This window comes from Mastigoproctus giganteus, chromosome 13 (assembly GCF_048544385.1).
Source record: "Mastigoproctus giganteus isolate SK-2022 chromosome 13, ASM4854438v1, whole genome shotgun sequence".
Lineage (NCBI taxonomy): Eukaryota > Metazoa > Arthropoda > Arachnida > Uropygi > Thelyphonidae > Mastigoproctus > Mastigoproctus giganteus.
In genome coordinates, this window is record NC_143587.1 from 105,748,100 (window position 1) to 105,763,998 (window position 15,899).

At 36.9% G+C, this 15,899-nt stretch overlaps 1 protein-coding gene across 2 annotated transcripts in view; it reads left to right on the forward strand.

The window, feature by feature from the left end:
- Positions 1-15,899, forward strand: part of Nup205 (nuclear pore complex protein Nup205) — a 738,550-nt gene that overhangs the window by 529,306 nt on the left and 193,345 nt on the right. For both annotated transcript variants that reach the window (XM_090387115.1, XM_090387116.1), the window contains exon 29: positions 1,539-1,693. In XM_090387115.1, coding sequence (XP_090243241.1) covers positions 1,539-1,693 — 155 coding nt within the window. The remainder of the gene's footprint in view (positions 1-1,538; positions 1,694-15,899) is intronic.

Consider the following 15,899-nt stretch of genomic DNA (forward strand, 5'->3'; position numbering starts at 1 on the left):
TGTATTATAAAAATAATGGTCAGAATTTTTATTTATATTTTTAATGGTCAAAAAATTTTTTAAAAAAAATTTACCTTTTTCTGTTTGCAACAGATTTATACATTTGTCATATTGAAAATGAAATTATACATGTATATGTAGCATGTGAAACATCATGGTTTGTCTTCCTTGAAACTTTTATAATGTAATTTGTTAACAGATAAAGGAAATACATCTTATAGTATACAGTTAATACATGCGTTTTGTTAATTTTCCATGGTTTTTATAAAAACAGCAGCAATTTAAGAAACTGATAAATAATGCCTCCATTAAAAGTATTTAGCTATCACTATACATCAAAAGAAATGTAATTATTGAAAAGGGACAAATATACTTGTCACAGGGATGTTACCAAAAACAGCAGTAATTTAAACAATTGTTAAATAGCACCTCTGTTAAAAAAAAAAAAATTAACCATATCTTAAGTTTTACTTATTTTTATTCATTTGTGGAATTCCCCAAAATATTTATCTGATACTGAATATCAAAAGAAATGTAATTATTAGAAAAGGAATAATGAAACAAAGCATTATACAAATCTCATTGTAATATTTTGTTTGTATTGTTCTAGCAAACTTGATGTTTGAACCGTGGTTTGCATGATACTGATGAAATTGCCTGAAATTAGTTTTTTTTTAACATGAAATATTCACTATCAAAGTAATGTCTGGATATTGAATGAAGATAAATATTTCCATTTCCTGATAAACATTATTAATATGTTAAAAAATATCTAAAAATATTTTAAAATAGGTTATGTTTTTAAATGAATTATGGTTAAAATATTTTGACTAATTCTATAAAGGTTCTTAAGAATGTCAGAGAATTCACACTGGTATAACTAGCATTTTTATAAGCTTCTTATATGTTGCTTGTGGTTGCCTGACAAGGACATCACAAGAAATTATCTCTATAGAAATTAAACATGGTTTTTGCCCTAGTAAAATAAATAGGAGCAAACAGTGAAAGTTATATAATCCAATTTTATTCAAACAAAATATTTTCAGCCCATGGACCATTCCACCAAGGAAAATATCCCATAGATCCCTTACCCACTTGGCTGCAGTGCTGTATATCAGTAACGTGCTACTGATATACAGCACTGCATATTAGTAACGTGCTTTTGGACTAGCCTGTAAACCACTGAAGTACCCTTGGATATCACTAATGATTAATTGATCATACTTTGTGAATCACCTGTGTAATCCAAACAAACAATTGTTTGAATTGCACCAGTGTGACTCAAAACTTTATATTATTAGCTGAAAACTTCATTAATATATCAAATACATTTTTAATCTATATGATGCTTAATAAAGTTTGGAGAATTACATATGCTGCTGTGGGGGGGGGATGAATAACAAAGGAGGATTAAAAGCATTTTGTTAGCTGTTCAATTTTAAAAATATCAGCATTTTTTGGTATTATTTCCCAATGTATTTTATTTCTTTTAGCTAATGTTAATAGTTTTAATTCCATCAAATTAATGCCATTTCTAGGAAATGAACAAATGGGAATAGAGTCAATGATTTTGGACCAAGTGTCAGAAATTGAAAAGCTTCGCAGAGAATTCATGGATACCTTAATGAGTTTTGGCGAAGTCTTAATGGAAGTAATGTGCCGAGATGCATGCAGTGGTCATGACATAACAAAGGTGAAGAAATTTATTTATTTATTATTATAGTTTTATATCTCAAAATAATACAGTTTTTTTCTTGTAAACAAGGATTTTAAAAGTGACATCTCCTTAATATCAACTATTTTTCTCTATCATGAGTCAGTTCCAGTGATGACTAAATTTTACCTACATTAGTAAAAGAAGTCTGATCGTGAGTATTTGAGCCTGTATGTGTTTGCTTGGTCTTTCAGAATATAAATTTCTAGAATTTTCAGCCACTTACAATATAACTAGTTATTGTATGGGGGAGGGGTCAAAAAAAGATTTGTATTCACACAGAAGTAGTTGTGATAGAAAAATGAAATTTTTTTTTTTTTTTTTTTTTGGTTTGATACCTTGAAATCTCTATATCAACCACACAAATTTTGGTTTCAGTATGATAATTAATTTTTTTTTTTTTTTTTTTTTTCACAGTGCTGAATAAAGTGAAGTCTCAGCTGATAAAGTGGATACAGATCATTGATTCAGTTCCTCTTCCTCCAAGGGGAAACACCCATAACAATCCACAAAGAAATGGTCACTCTTTATGGAGAATACTGCCCAGGTTACAGTGTTGTTTCACAGTGGTATAAACAATTGAATTGTGAAAGAACCTCAATGCATGATGAAGAGATCCCAGGACACCCAGCAACTCCTGTAACAGAGGAGAGCATTACAAAAATTGAGGCATTAATCATGGAAGATCATGTATTAGCATCAAAGAACTATCTGCAGAGCTCTAAATTAGTGTAAGGTCTCTGGAGAACATCATCCATCAACAATTGCATATAAGTAAAGTGTCTGCTAGATTGGTCCCAGATTTCTGACCTTTTACAAGAAAGAAAGAGCACAGTGTGCACATGAAATGTTGTTCATGTGCTGAGAAAAGTGAGAGGAGTTTTTTCACAGCTAATCACCATGGATGAAACTTGCATCACTATGATCCTGAAAAAACTAAACAAATGTCAAAACAGTGGAAGCATGCAGAATCACCAACCTCCAAAAAGGCAAAGGTGCAACCTAGTGCTGGCAAGTTGATGCCAGTTTTTTTTTTTTTTGGATCAGCTTGGTGTAATACTAACAGATTACCTACAGAGAGGCTGTACTGTGATGACGAAGTATTATTCGAACCCCCAACTTTCTCCTAAAGCTCTACATGCCTCTATTTTAAAAAAAAAAAGAAGAAAAAAGCGGAAGACAGGGAAAGCTGTCAAATGGTGTGTGTCTGCCTGCTTCATGATAATGCCCCTGCATATTCCTCTCATTCTGCAGTGAGGTGTGCCCACAAGTGTAGGATTGAAATATTACTGCCATCCTGCTTATTCCCCTAACCTTGCATCCTCAGGGAGGCACCTCCATAGCCAGGTGGGAAGGAGCAGCAGTGCGTAGCACACACTTCTTGATTAGACTGGGGTTCGAGCCCGTCACCACCAAATACGGAGGATGCGGAAAGGTCAGGGAATTACCACCGCATATCCCGAAGCAATATGGCCTTAGTTGCTAATGCTCCTAAAAACCAAATAACAACAACAACAACAACAACAACAGCATCCTCAGGTTTTTTCCTTGTTTTTGCCTTGAAGTCCTTTCTTTGTGGAAAATGCTTTGCTGCTGTGATTATAAAGTGATTTCTGTTGCTGAGTCATGATTTGATGGATGGTTAGAGGACTTCTACAAAACTGGCCTGCAGAAGTGTATTAATGGTGAAAAAATTGTGTCATTTTGTTTGGTGAATAATGAAAATATACCAAGATGTATTTGCGACTTAGTATATTTTCATATAGTAGGCCTCTGTAGGCGAGTGGGCAGGAGCGGGAGTGCAGTAGCACACGCTCTTTGAGTAGACCGGGGTTCAAGCCCCTGACTGCTGAATATGGTCGATCTGCCAACCCACACTGGACCAGCGTGGTAGATTATGGTCCATTTCCCTCAACATGAATTGTTGAGGAGGCTTCCATCCTGCAGTGGGTTGATAATGGCTGCACTTTACTTTTTTTTTTTTTTTTTTTTTTTGATATTTTCATATGTGAATAAAATCAAAAACTTCAAATTTAGACCTTTTTTCATTCACTTTTCTTTTAAAAAGTTTTGTTCAAAAAAATTTGATTTTGCAGTTTTTCTTCTTTTCAGCCATATTAATATATTCCAATTAGTTGTTAGTTGATTTCTTGATTTTAATTAAACCTCTAATTTTTATTGCTGAATTACACAAGTGAAATTATAGTAACCTTATAATACCATGATAAATCTGACTAAAAAATGAATAGCAAATGCTTAGAAAATGGTACTCACCTTGTATAAGTTGTATAAATCTGCAATAAATTTTTTTGGTAGATGGTGGTTAAATTTAGGTTGGACGAAGCATTAAAAAGAACTAAGGCGGGGGGGGGAATGGGTGAAAATATTTTAAACAGATTTTAAAATAAGCGCAAGGAAGTAAAAATGCAGATCTCCAATCCTTGGTTGTCATAAAGAGGTTAAAAGACGTAAATGTAAAAAGGGAGAAGACCGGTGGTGCCAATAGTCATTGCAAAGGACTTTCGTTGAGTAAACCGTCATCAGTTGGCAAATGGAAGAGAAGTGAGCGCGTGTTGTATTTAAAGTTTATCTAAACTCCCATGATGCTCTTTTTGACATGTGGGAACTTTAGCCGCGAGAGGTTCCAAGCCGGTGAAAGGTTGAAGGGAAGTTTAGCATTAATAATGTTGAGATCGGAATGGTGTCGGTACTATTCAATGGTGAGGGCTTCATATTGAAGAATTCTGTAGCTCAATCTAAGTTTAATAATAATGATGGCAGAGTCAACAAGGGGTGTGTGGTTGTGGGTTTGAGCATGGGTTTTTAACTCAGTAACATTCATATGAAGCCCTCGCCATCGAATGGTACCAACACCATTCCGATCTCAACATTATTAACGCTAAACTTCCCCTCAATCTTTCACCGGCTTGGAACCTCTCGTGGCTAAAGTTCCCACGTGTCAAAAAGTTTATCTAAACTCATGGGAGTTTAGATAAACTTCAAATGCAACACGCACTCACTTCTCTTCCATTTGCCAACTGATGACGGTTTACTCAACGAAAGTCCTTCGCAACGACTATTGGCACCATCGGTCTTCTCCCTTTTTTCATTTACATCTTTTAACCTCTTTATGACAACCAAGGATTGGAGATCTGCATTTCTACTTCCTTGCGCTCATTTTAAAATCTGTTTAAAATATTTTCACCCCATTCCTTCCCCGCCTTAGTTCTTTTTAATGCTTCTTCCAACCTAAATTTAACCACCATCTACCAAAAAAATTTATTGCAGATTTATACAAGGTGAATACCATTTTCTAAGCATTTGCTATTCATTTTTTAGTGAATTACACAAGTTATTAGAAATTAACATTTGTGATTTCTCCTAAATTCTATTTATTTTGATAATTGATAATTTATTTATCCCTATTTTGTGTTACAATTGTTGGGAGATAACAGCAAGAAGGGAGGGAGAACACATAAGCCAGAGGCTTTTTAGGGGGTGTTCCCTTTGAAAAAGATAACAGTAAAAACAGATCCGAAATTACACAGGTGTTATTTAACAGATACATCATAAATAAATCGGACGTGTTTCTACATTCCATTACAAAGACTTTCGAAAACCAACCACATATGTCACGTGGTTAACAACAGTACTTATAATTACATTGTGAGTACTTTTACAACAAGAAGTATGAAAGAAAAATATGATGAAATAATTGCCTAGAGCATTACAAACTTTTTGACTGCTATTCCTTCAACTTGTTTACATAATTTCCAAACTAGTATGCATTGTGGAGTGCAAAGTTCAGGAGTTGAGTGGAAGGTGATTTAGATCAGACATCCCTGGTGATGTGTTCAGTTAGGAGCTTCTTGAACCGGTTTAGTGAAATGGCATTTTTGATATTTTCAGGAAGATTATTCCAGGTTTTTGCACCTCTGTATTTTATATTTTTCTGACCTATGACTTTTCTAAAAAGTGAAACCTTCAGGTTCGCTTCATTTCTTAAATTATATGTTATTTCTTCTTCTATTGTCATAAAAAAGGATCTGAAAAGTGGAGGAAAGTTGGGTGTTTTCAAAGCTTTGTAGACAAAGACCATCTGAGCTTTTTGTGTCAATTGGTAGATGCTTAACAGTCTCACTTCTTTATATCTTTAAGTCACCGATGCGTTCCAGGGAAGGCCTAAAATTGAACGAACACATCGATTGACAATTGAATTGGTTCTCTCATTCCGTATGTGAGATGAAGCTGTATTAAGGAAAGGAATACTAGTCTGAGAAGGGAAGGAGGCACCCAGGCAGCAGCTCGGGCGAGTATTCCTGCTAGTAGTGAAGTCTTTTTTTGTAAAGTTATCATTTGTTTATCCCAACTTAGCTTATCATCTAGCCTGATTCTTAGAAACTTGGTATTTTTCAACCTTTCGAGTTGTTTTCCTTTGTATGTTATTTCAAAATCAATATTTAATGGTTTATTTTTCGTTCTAAACACTATATATTTGAATTTTTCTGGGTTTGGTATAAGCTGATCTTTTGAAGACAACTTTGTATTTCAGAGAGCAGAGCAAAGATCTTGTGTTGAAGCTGGTTAGGTTATATATCAGTGATTATAATGGAAATGTCATCGGCATATGCTACTAGCTGGGAAGATGGAAGAAGAGAGAGAAATTGATTAATGTAAAGAACAACTAGGATAGATCCGAGAAGTGAGCCTTGAGGTACTCCCCTGGAGAAATAAGAAATGTCTGGAAAAGACTGGTTTGTTTTAGCGACAAATGGCCTATCAGTAAGGTAGTCTTCAAGAAGAAGGTTAATTTTTCCTCTCAAGCCAAGATTGTTGAGTAGGATTTTATGATTTATGCAGTCAAAAGCTTTAGATAGGTCTAGAAACAGTGCTATTGCATAGTGAATCTTTCAAAACAGTCCATGATCAAGACAGAAGTCAACGATAAGTGTACTGTTGTTGATGGATAAGCTGATTGACTTCCAGGAAGCCCATGAGTCTGCTGCTGTGAAGAATTTTTTTGAATAATTTTGAAAAAACTGAGAGTAGAGCTATTGGACGAAAATTGTTGATAGAGTTGCAGTGTTTCCCCTTAGGAACAGGAACAATGACTGCTTTTTTGAATTGAGAATTTACCAGATTGAAAGAAAAGATTGTAAATATATTTCAGTGGCGTTAGAATTGAGTTAAGGACCTTCTTCAGCAGAGCAGGAGATATTTCATCAAAGCCAGGGGCTCCCTTTACTTTTAATTGATGACCTGCTTCTAAAATCTCTTGATCTGAGGTGAAGCAAGAAAAAAGAGCTCCTTATTGAGTGCTTGACAGATTCTCTCTTTGCATTATCTCTAGAGTCAAATTCGTCTTTAAAAAGGTTATTCACACTTGAGATAAAGTGATTACAGAAGGCTGCGGCTTTTTCCTGGTCATCTGAAATAAGTACCTTGTTCTCAACTACATCTCCAAAGTAGCTGTGTGATTTCGTTTTCCTTTTATGTAGCAGCTTGTCCAAGACTGTACACATTTCCTTGCTTGTAATGATGCCTTTAAGTTGGGAACTATAATATTTCCTTTTCTCTGACCAAATACTGTCAATGACTTGGTTTCTGCACGTTGTGTATTTGATTTTATCTGCCTCCTTTCGTGTGTTCATCGCAATTTCAGGATCATCTGTAGCAAGCACCCCATCCCATGAAGACTGCTGGAGGTCATAACAGAGCTGATTGAGAGAGCCTGGAGTGACAGATCTGTAAGTGTGCATGATCTCTTCCACAATTGCTTCATTTTCAGTTACCATTAGGATGGAGCGATGATCAGAAATAGTTGCATCCAGTACTGCATAAGTTAGTGAGCATTCCCCAATTGCGAAGTCAAAAAGGAATTGTGGGAGTCTTCCATTCTAGTCATGATAATTCCATCAGTCAGAAGAGAGAAACCATTGGAAGAAATGACATCTAGGAGGTCTTGCACTTGAGAGGAAGAGCTTGGAATTTTGTTAATGTTGAAGTCTCCCATCAGCAGAAGACTAAGGCTTGTGATGCAAGAAAGCAAATGTATGAGCTTAAGCAGCATCAGCCAAAAAAAAAAAAAAAAAAAATCACACCATTCTCTCCAAATGCCTGTCCAGTTCCTCCTTAAATTTATTCAACCTATCAACTTCCACAACGACAGATGGAAGTTTGTTCCAGCAATTAACCACCCGCTGGCTAAAGGCAAATTTCCGCACATCTATTCTACCTCTGTCTTTTCTTAATTTGAATATATGCCCCCTTAGGTTCGTAATCTGAACAAGTGGAAGGATCCCATCAGAATTCAGCGTGCTCAAGGCTTTATATACCTCAATCAGATCACCGCGCAGGTGCCTAGTCTCCCGCCACTACAATTTGCAGAACTTAAGCCTCTCTTGGTAAGAGGATCCCTTCATTCCCCTCACCAATCTTGTTGCCCTTCTCTGTACCCGCTCAAGTAAATCTACATCCTTCCTAAAATGAGGCCTCCAGACCTGTACGCAATACTCAAGGCGTGGCCTGACAATTGCCTTATACAGAGGGATAATCACCTCCTTTTCCCTGCTAGCAAAATTCCTATATATCATTGACAAAACCCCATGACCTGCCCTGGCAGCCTGTCTGCATTGCTCAGAAAACTTCATATCTGCCATTTCTACCACCTTAAGTGTAGTACCACACAGTTGGTATGTTTCTCTGGGGTTACTTCTACCCATATGCAGTACTTTGCATTTGTCAAGGTTAAACTTCAGTTGCCAATTCTTAGCCCATCTGCCCAAATTATCTAGATCCTGTTGCAGTAGCACACTGCCATTACTGTCATTAACAACCCTGCCAACCTTTGTATCATCTGCAAACTTCGACATTAAGCCTGATATACCTTCATCAATATCATTGATAAATATACAAAACAACAGTGGAAACACCGAACCCTGTGGGACACCACTAATAACATTAGTCCAAGAAGAGCAGCACCCATTGTTTACCACCCTCTGTCTTCTCCCACTTAACCATCCTTTTATCCATTGTAGCAACTTACCCTTAATACCATTCTGCTCCAATTTGTACAGTAGTCTTCCATGCGCAACAGTGTCAAAAGCTTTCCTGAAATCCAAATATATGATATCAGAATTATTTTTTGCATCCAGTTCTTTTGTAACCACATCATAATATCCTATCAAATTTGTCAGACAAGACTTTCCCTTAACAAACCCATGCTGTGTCTGAATTATTGCTGCAGTCTAGTCTAGATGATCCTGCAATGCATCTTTAACCAGCGACTCCATTATTTTACCCGGAACAGAAGTTAAACTAACTGGTCTATAATTACTCGTGTCACCCTTCGATCCCCCTTTGTGAATTTGGGATACATTTGCACATCTCCAGTCTGTGGGAACCTCCCCTGAGTCCAAGGATGCTCTCGTAATTATGGCTAAGGGTTTGCTTAGTTGCTTTGCTGCCTCCTTTAATATAACTGGATAGATCCCATCCACCCCAGGTGCTTTTCTTATGTTTAACTTCAACAATTTCTCCACTTTGCTCTCAGTTATTACAAAATCATTAAGTATCTTGCTACAATTTGATAACCTTCTGCCATTTTCAAACCTTAATAATTCCTCACATGTGAATGTAGATGCAAAATACTCATTTAGTTTGTTTGCTATCTGAGCAGGATCATCAACAGTCGAACCATCGATGTCAAGTGGACCAATCAGATTCATCCCCTTCCTTTTAGAGTTTATATAAGTAAAGAAATCCTTGCTGTTTTTCTTAGCATCTTTTGCCAAGGATTTCTCGTAATCTGCCTTCGCCTGCCGAACCTCCTTTGTCACCTGATTACAGATTCACTTATATCTGCCATAGGCTTCTGAGTCGCTTGTTAATTTATATGCATCCCATGCATTTTTCTTCTCTGTTACGAGCCTCATTAGTTCATTTGACAACCATTTAGGCCTAAACCTTGAACAATATTTCTTAATAGGTATGAAACTTTTAGTAGCTTCCACGATTAATTCCTTGAACGCTTCCCACTTAGAATTTACTGTTGGTAACATCGTCAGTTGATCCCCTGTACAGAATTTAAAAACTGTCGGAGACCACTGTACTCGCCTTTACGGAAGCAAAAACCCTTTCCTTTACCCCTGATGGTAATTAAATCTTTAAGTAAATCCCACGTCAGTACACTGTGATCACTGCCACCTAGTGGTTCTTTTATCTGCAAATTCCTAATACATGAATGATCACTGCTGATAACCAGATCAAGAGTATTACTTTCTCTGGTTGCCTCTCGAACATGCTGCTGCAGAAAACAATCATCCAATAAATCCACAAAAGTCTGACTAATGTGTGAGTGCCCAACCCACAAGTTCCAGTCAATATCTGGGAAGTTAAAATCCCCCATTATAAGATATTCCGATTTACTAGCCCACTCTATTTCTCTGTACAATTGTTCATTGTACTCATTCAAGTCATTAGGCCTATAACACACTCCTACTCTTATTTTTGCTTTCGCAGTGCTTATGTCACACCAAACTGACTGAACAGTGCACTGTTCATCAATATCAACTAGATGCACTTCTTTTGATTTTATGTTTTTCTTTATTAACAGCATAACACCTCCTCCCTTCCTATCCTGTCTATCCTTTCTGTACACAATGTACTCCCCAAATTCCAGTTCGGCTTTCCTTATATCTGTGTGACACCATGTCTCTGATATCCCAACAATATCCGCCTTTGATGTCTTGACCAACACTTCAAATTCATCAAATTTATTTACTATACTAAGTGAGATAGAATATTGTCAAGAGTTACAAAGAAGCTGTTGACTGAAGCTGAGGGAGGTCGATATAGACACCCAATCACCAGAGAGGCGATGCGGATGAAAGTCATTTCACAAGCTTGATTAGGCAAATTTTTGATAGGAAAGGCAGAGCATTGCAGATGATTGTGAACATAAATAGCTAATTCATCCCCTTTAGAATCACATCTGCAACTTTGAAAGAGAGCATAGTCTTGAAATCGGATTGAGACTTCAGGAGAGAACCAGGTCTCAGTAAAAACTATCAGGTCTGGATGGATATTCCATGATGTCAGTTGAGCAAGGATTTCATCATGTTTTACAAGACTGCGAGCATTCATATTGAATACAGTAATTGCATCTTTTGATGCTGTAGTAAGGCATAAGTTATTTGGTTTAATTGTTGGCAAGTGACATGGCAGAAAGGTGTTTTCATAAGAGTTAGTCATTCAAAGTCTGGCAAGGTAAAAGATAGATGAATCATTTATAGAGGTTCTTCCCAGTCGGGATTCCAGAATATCTGAAAAATGCACGAATTATCATTCCCGTTGACTAGTTTCAATAGCTAAGTCACTGGCTGATGACCTAGTACCAGGAAGAGGGGAGGTGCCCATAGAGAGGCCGAATAATGCTCCCTCAGGCCAACAGTGATCCTTTAATAATAGATCAAAGTCCGTTTGTTGACACTGAATATAGAAAGAGCTGTACGAATCGTGTTTGGAATTCATTTTTATTACTTTTACTTCTATCTGAAGTTGAGTTTTGATATGCTGCTCTACTTCTGTACCGCACAGTTGGGGTTCGAGTCGTGAGACGAAAATACCCTTAGTTGAACTTTTAGTTCTGGAACTTCTCGGATTGAAGGGTTGGTAGTTGTTCCCACAACAGCAGTGGGGCGACGATGTCTTCCTGTCTGATTAGAGGCAGATTGATTCCATTACCCTCCGATGTGACAGATCGATTGCCATATTTACACACTTTCTGAGATTGACTAGTAACCGGAGCATATACTGGAGGATGTGGAGGTTGCTTTACAATAGATGCTTAAGTGGCTTCTGCTATAGGAGTAGGAGTCGGTTTAAATGTGGGATTTTTCACAGATTTCACCAAGTTATATGTAGGACTGAAGGATCTACTGGAGTTTTGAATAAGATCTGTTAAGTCCAAAATTTCTGTAGTAAAATTTAATTTATTTCGCAAGTTGGGCTTTTTTTTTTTGACCTGATTTTTTTAGTTTCGTCAAGAAGAGAGGCTATCATGGATTTTTGAGTGTCCAGGATTTGAAAAATCATTTGCGTGGTCATCTCATTTGGCTTTTCAACTTGTAAGACTTCATGGTTAAGAAGGTGAGAGAAGGAGTGTCTGCTCTGATACCACAACATGAGGTATATCCTCGGATAGCCCACTCTGTTGAGTGCCATTTGAAGAAGAGGTGAAATACTGAGTTTCACTGCTGTAAAGTCTTAAAAGATCCGTTGGGCTTGATCCTGAGTTATTTTCATTTTTCGTTTGCTTTTTGTTTGTCTGCCTGTAATTTATGCAACGTGGACCCTTCCACGAGTCGATAACTGACTGTGACATCTTTTTCCAGTTTACTGTTGACATGTATTCATTTTATGCGGTACACAAGACTGCATTCCACATTGCATTGAAGGAAGTCTTTGCATTTCTTTTTACGCATATGGCAAATAATTTGCACTTGCGGAGCCATTGTAATTAACAGTAAAAACCATAAATTTCTTTTTATATTAAAATGAAAATTTAAGATGTAAATTATAAAATATTCAATATTCAAAACACTATTATTGCTATCTGAACTAATTTTACAGTAAACTTATCAGAGAATTGGTTGAAATACTGTAGAATTCTACAGTCCTAAATTGAACTACACGCAGTACTTAACATACTGCGTGTAGTTCAAATCACACCACTGCAGAACTGCAGATTAATCAGTAATCTTTTGAAAGGCACGGTTCTCTTTGTAAGAACAATAACAGGTGACCTTGCGGACTATTATAAGACAAAAACAGTAAAGTGACTGACCTTGGTTAACCTGCGAGACAGTAATCCTTACACTGAAAACTTCCCAGCTTTGTGGCTGCCTATAGAAACTATATGAGGTACTTTGTTGAAGAGGAACATATATTTTGTTTGCTATCACTTGAAAACTATCTATTGAATACATCTTTCTTCAGATTTGTGAAGAGCAACACTCGCTGACTCAGAGTGTATAAAAATGTTGGAACAGATTCATCTTGAATCATGCATTCTAGCATACATTTGCAGGAGAACGAACACAACACCACAGCAACTATTCACGCACTAAGTAACCCCCCAAATTTTGGTTAATTGATTTTAAGAAAATTGGGTTCACATTATGACATTTTCACAATACCTCCATTTATTCCTACAGGATGCAAAATATGTTTCCACAATATTTTTAAGTTTGCAGCGGCCGACAAAAACTTATATAAAGTCGAATTTCCGGAAGTCAAGTATTACTTAAGCCAGCGGTGCCTGTATTTCCAAAATGATGAAGTTTTAGATGTATATATTAACCGAAATGCCATACTGACATATCAGTGTTAGTGTCTGTGAACTCAGCAGTCTTAAGAGAGTCTCTTATCCATGCCAGCAACTTCAAGACAGTAGTACTGAGCAAGATGGCATACAAAATAGAGTAGTATACGTTTCTAGTGAAACGAATTTTACTAATCTGCTAATGTTATTCAAGTTTGGCTTGAATTTCAATGAAAAATTACATCATTGTACTGTTTTGTTTTTGCCCCTTTGGTTGAGAAAATTTCCAAACAGGTTGACAATAGACTATTTGGAAATTGACATTGAAACAGATATGCTGAAAATGTTGCACTTATTAATCACATACTGTTGTGACGTCTTGTAAAATATTTTTGTTGATACCTTGAATTAGAAGTACTAATAACTTGTGTGGTTGTTAAGTAAAATAATCTCCTGGCAGCAGAATGAGAGGAGAGTCAAATTCAGTGGTCCATATTACAAATGAATCCCATTTTCATTTGAGTGGCTATGCTAACAAATAGAATATGCACTTTACACAGAAATTGCTTGTGAAATAATGTTGATTCAGTTGTTCCTCCAGGAGTGCACAGTGTAGTGTGTTATTTTGGATCATGATGACCATTATCTGTCTTTACTGAAGAACAGTTTATCTCCTTCCTCTAAGGTATGAATATAAATTTCAACCAAACTTTGTTGCTGATAGGATAAGCCCACCCATGTATAGCAACTGCTGTGTTTTAACGTTTTAGAAGAAATCAAATCCAGAGCTCTCCAAATGAATGGCAGGCAGTTGTGAACGTCAAGAATCATTGACAAGGACAATTGAGTATACTGAGTTACACAAAGCCATTAGAAAGAGACTCAGAGAGAACATAAGAAGATTTAACACAAGAAAAGTAGAACAAGCATTAAGGGAAAACAAAGGACTTAAATCTGCAGCCAGGAGCAGTAATACAGAAAGACAAATGATACTGAAGAATAGCGATGGTGTACTTATAAATAGCAGGGAAGACATAATTCAAATAGCAGAAGACTATTATAGAGAATTATACAAGGAGCAAGGGAATGATGCTAGCAGTGGGGAAGCAGGATCATAAATTAGCAACACACACGACATACCCGATATCTTTCCTGATGATGTAGAACATGTGTTGAAGAAAATGAAGAATCAGAAAGCCTCAGGGAAAAATGAAGTTACTGTAGAGTTTTTAAAATTGGGAGGAAGAAACATGACACCGAAACTGGCAAAACTCTTCAAAAAATACATTAAGAAAGGCTTGGCGCCTGAGGAGTACCGAGGCCATGTTAGGTCAAGGATCTGGGTATATTCTTACCACTTGTACGCCATATCCAAAAATTTCATTACTTCATACAGTGTGCCCCCCCCCCCCACTTTTTCTTACTATTGAATTCACCATGAATTGTCAAACTAATAGAGTAAGCTTATCTATGAAAAGATCTAAACCTCACAAACACTTCCTAGTTCATTTCACAAATATACGTGGTCTCAATTCTAATCTCAACGATGTCCATTTCCACTTGCAGTGTGCCAAACCCCATGTACTTTTTCTGACAGAATCCCAGTTATCGGTTGATTCAACTACTCTTCATCTCAGTTGCCCAAACTATTCTCTGTATGATTCCTTTTGCCTCAAAGGCGGTACTTGTGCATATGTCCGTTCCGATATTCCCTGTCAGAGAATTGGTAATTTGGAATCTCCTCTCTTCGATCTTCTCTGGCTTAAAATCTCTCTACCTCATTGTTTCAAATTTATCTGCTGTCTCTACTGTTCTCACAACTCCACTAATCACTTGGAGCTCTTTGTCTTCCTCTCTTTGCAACTTGACTTTCTCCGGTCCAACTTTCCTAACAGTGAGGTAATTTTCCTTGGTGTTTTTAATATTCACAACTCCAGTTGGCTTCCGTTTTCTAGTCACACTGATGCAGCTGGTCGAGATGCTGAGGCTTTTGCAATTACTAATGACCTTGCACAGATTGTTCATTTACCTACAAGAATACCAGAAAATCCTAACCATACAGCAACACGCTTGAAGTTCTCAAATACAACCCTTCCAAGTACACAGTGGAAGTGAATAGTTCTTTAGGTACCTCAGATCACAACTTGGTGATTGTCTCTTCTCCAATGGAGCCTTTATCTCATGGCTATTCCCAACCTCGTATTGTTTGGCATTACAAGAATGCAAAATGGGATGACCTGCGATTTTTTCTTTTCCTTGGTCAGACTACTGTTTCAAAATTTCTGATGTCAGTGTTTGCTCTGATCGTGTCAGTGAAATTTTTCTTGTAGAAAGGAATCCTTTATTCCACACTCCATTTTAAAATCTAGTCCCTTATCTAAACTTTGGTTTTCCAGTAAATGTGCTAAGGCTGTTCAAGAGAAGAATGTTGCATATCGTAATTGGCTTGTTTCTAATTCTTCAGTTTCATTTTCTGCCAACACCAAAGCTAGCAACAATTGTAAAGCAGTCATTAATCAGTCCAAACTAGATTTTGAACAGGCTAAGAGTAGAAAACTTACTTCTTGCCTTAATGGTAGCCGATCATTCTGGTCTCTTGCTAAAGCTATTGGCCAGAACTTTTGCCCATCTCTGTCAAAACCAGATGGTTTTGTTGTCACTTCAGCCAAGGATAAAGCTGACCTTCTAGCATCCCATTTTTCTTCCAACTCATGTATTAATGATCTTGGTAAAACACCTCCCACCATTCCCAACATGCTCCAGTCAATGCCCAATGCCTCCTGTGGTCTTCCGTCAAAAGGATGTTAGAAGGATTTTGACGAATCTTGATGCTAATAAAACTCCAGGTCCCGATGGTATTTC